Consider the following 1,101-nt stretch of genomic DNA (forward strand, 5'->3'; position numbering starts at 1 on the left):
GCTATTTCACATTACAGTGTGTGTTTGTGAACATTGCAGCCTGTTCATTGTAATTTTATAAATAATGTTTGTTTAATAGTAATACTCCTTTCCTCTCTGACTCATTCTTTGTCTGCCTGCATGCTAATTGATGTTTGATTAAGCATAGTAATTTAAGTGTGCCAGCCTTTGTCAGATTCTTCATCACCCTCTCGCCCCCTCTAGGGTTTGTTGCTGTTGTTAATAAGTCAATGAGTTCTGAATTCTCACAACTGGTGGACTCAGCTCAAGAGTTCCTCCCTCTCCTCCCTTGGGGGGTGGAGTTTGAAAAGGACAAGTTCCTACGTCCAGACTTTACTTCACTTGATGTTGTGTCATTTGGAATACCAGCTGGTATCAATATACCTAACTGAGTGGGTGGGGTTAGGGGTGTGGTTATGATCCTTACGTTAGATGATGAGATAAGACAGAATGAAGGATTTAAGAATGTGTCTTTGGGTAATGTATTGTCAGCTGCCTCACAGGATAAGAGGGTCACATTCCTTACAACAGAGGATCAGGTGAATTTATTTAACTATAACACTAAAGAAATTGTGAATTTTTGGGGGGTTTGGGGGAGGGGTTGATTAAAATACAACATTAATAACAATAACAGAACCATTATAAGTTGTCTTGAATGATATATGAATCTATTGGCTGTAGTGAATGATTACTGATTGATTCTGAAAAAAAATCAAGTTGAGGGTGAATTACATTAATCAGTTATTCACAGTTACTATTTGGTGAAGGGCATGCTCTACTCATGCTGAATATTAAAATAGTTTTATAAGACACTGTTATTGCTATGATTGCCCTCCTCAGCTGATATTACTACTCTATACTGATCTATGTTACTAGTGTCATTCTAATCCAGTGTTGTTCCACCCACCACTCATAGGCTCACATGCAGGCTCGTTATGTTATATTACGTGTATTGATGGATTCTGATACTCCTGTATTTAATATTGAGAGTGTTACTGGCTCTGATGGTAAGCCTGACCTCTTGATCAGGTTTGATAGGAATAAACTGGAGACCATTGCTAAACCTGTCATTGGAGAATTCTTAAATAAACTGCAGGTAAG

At 38.0% G+C, this 1,101-nt stretch overlaps 1 protein-coding gene across 1 annotated transcript; it reads left to right on the forward strand.

The window, feature by feature from the left end:
- Positions 1-204: 204 nt before the first annotated feature.
- LOC100636055 (dipeptidyl peptidase 3-like) lies at positions 205-1,096 on the forward strand (the record flags this gene model as incomplete). Its single annotated transcript, XM_020008153.1, has 3 exons — positions 205-390; positions 433-539; positions 917-1,096. Coding segments are annotated over 3 exons (473 nt in total), but the record flags the coding sequence as incomplete, so codon positions are not given.
- Positions 1,097-1,101: the final 5 nt, after the last annotated feature.

Source organism: Amphimedon queenslandica, unplaced genomic scaffold (genome assembly GCF_000090795.2).
Source record: "Amphimedon queenslandica unplaced genomic scaffold, v1.1 AMPQUscaffold_3931_Cont24080, whole genome shotgun sequence".
Lineage (NCBI taxonomy): Eukaryota > Metazoa > Porifera > Demospongiae > Haplosclerida > Niphatidae > Amphimedon > Amphimedon queenslandica.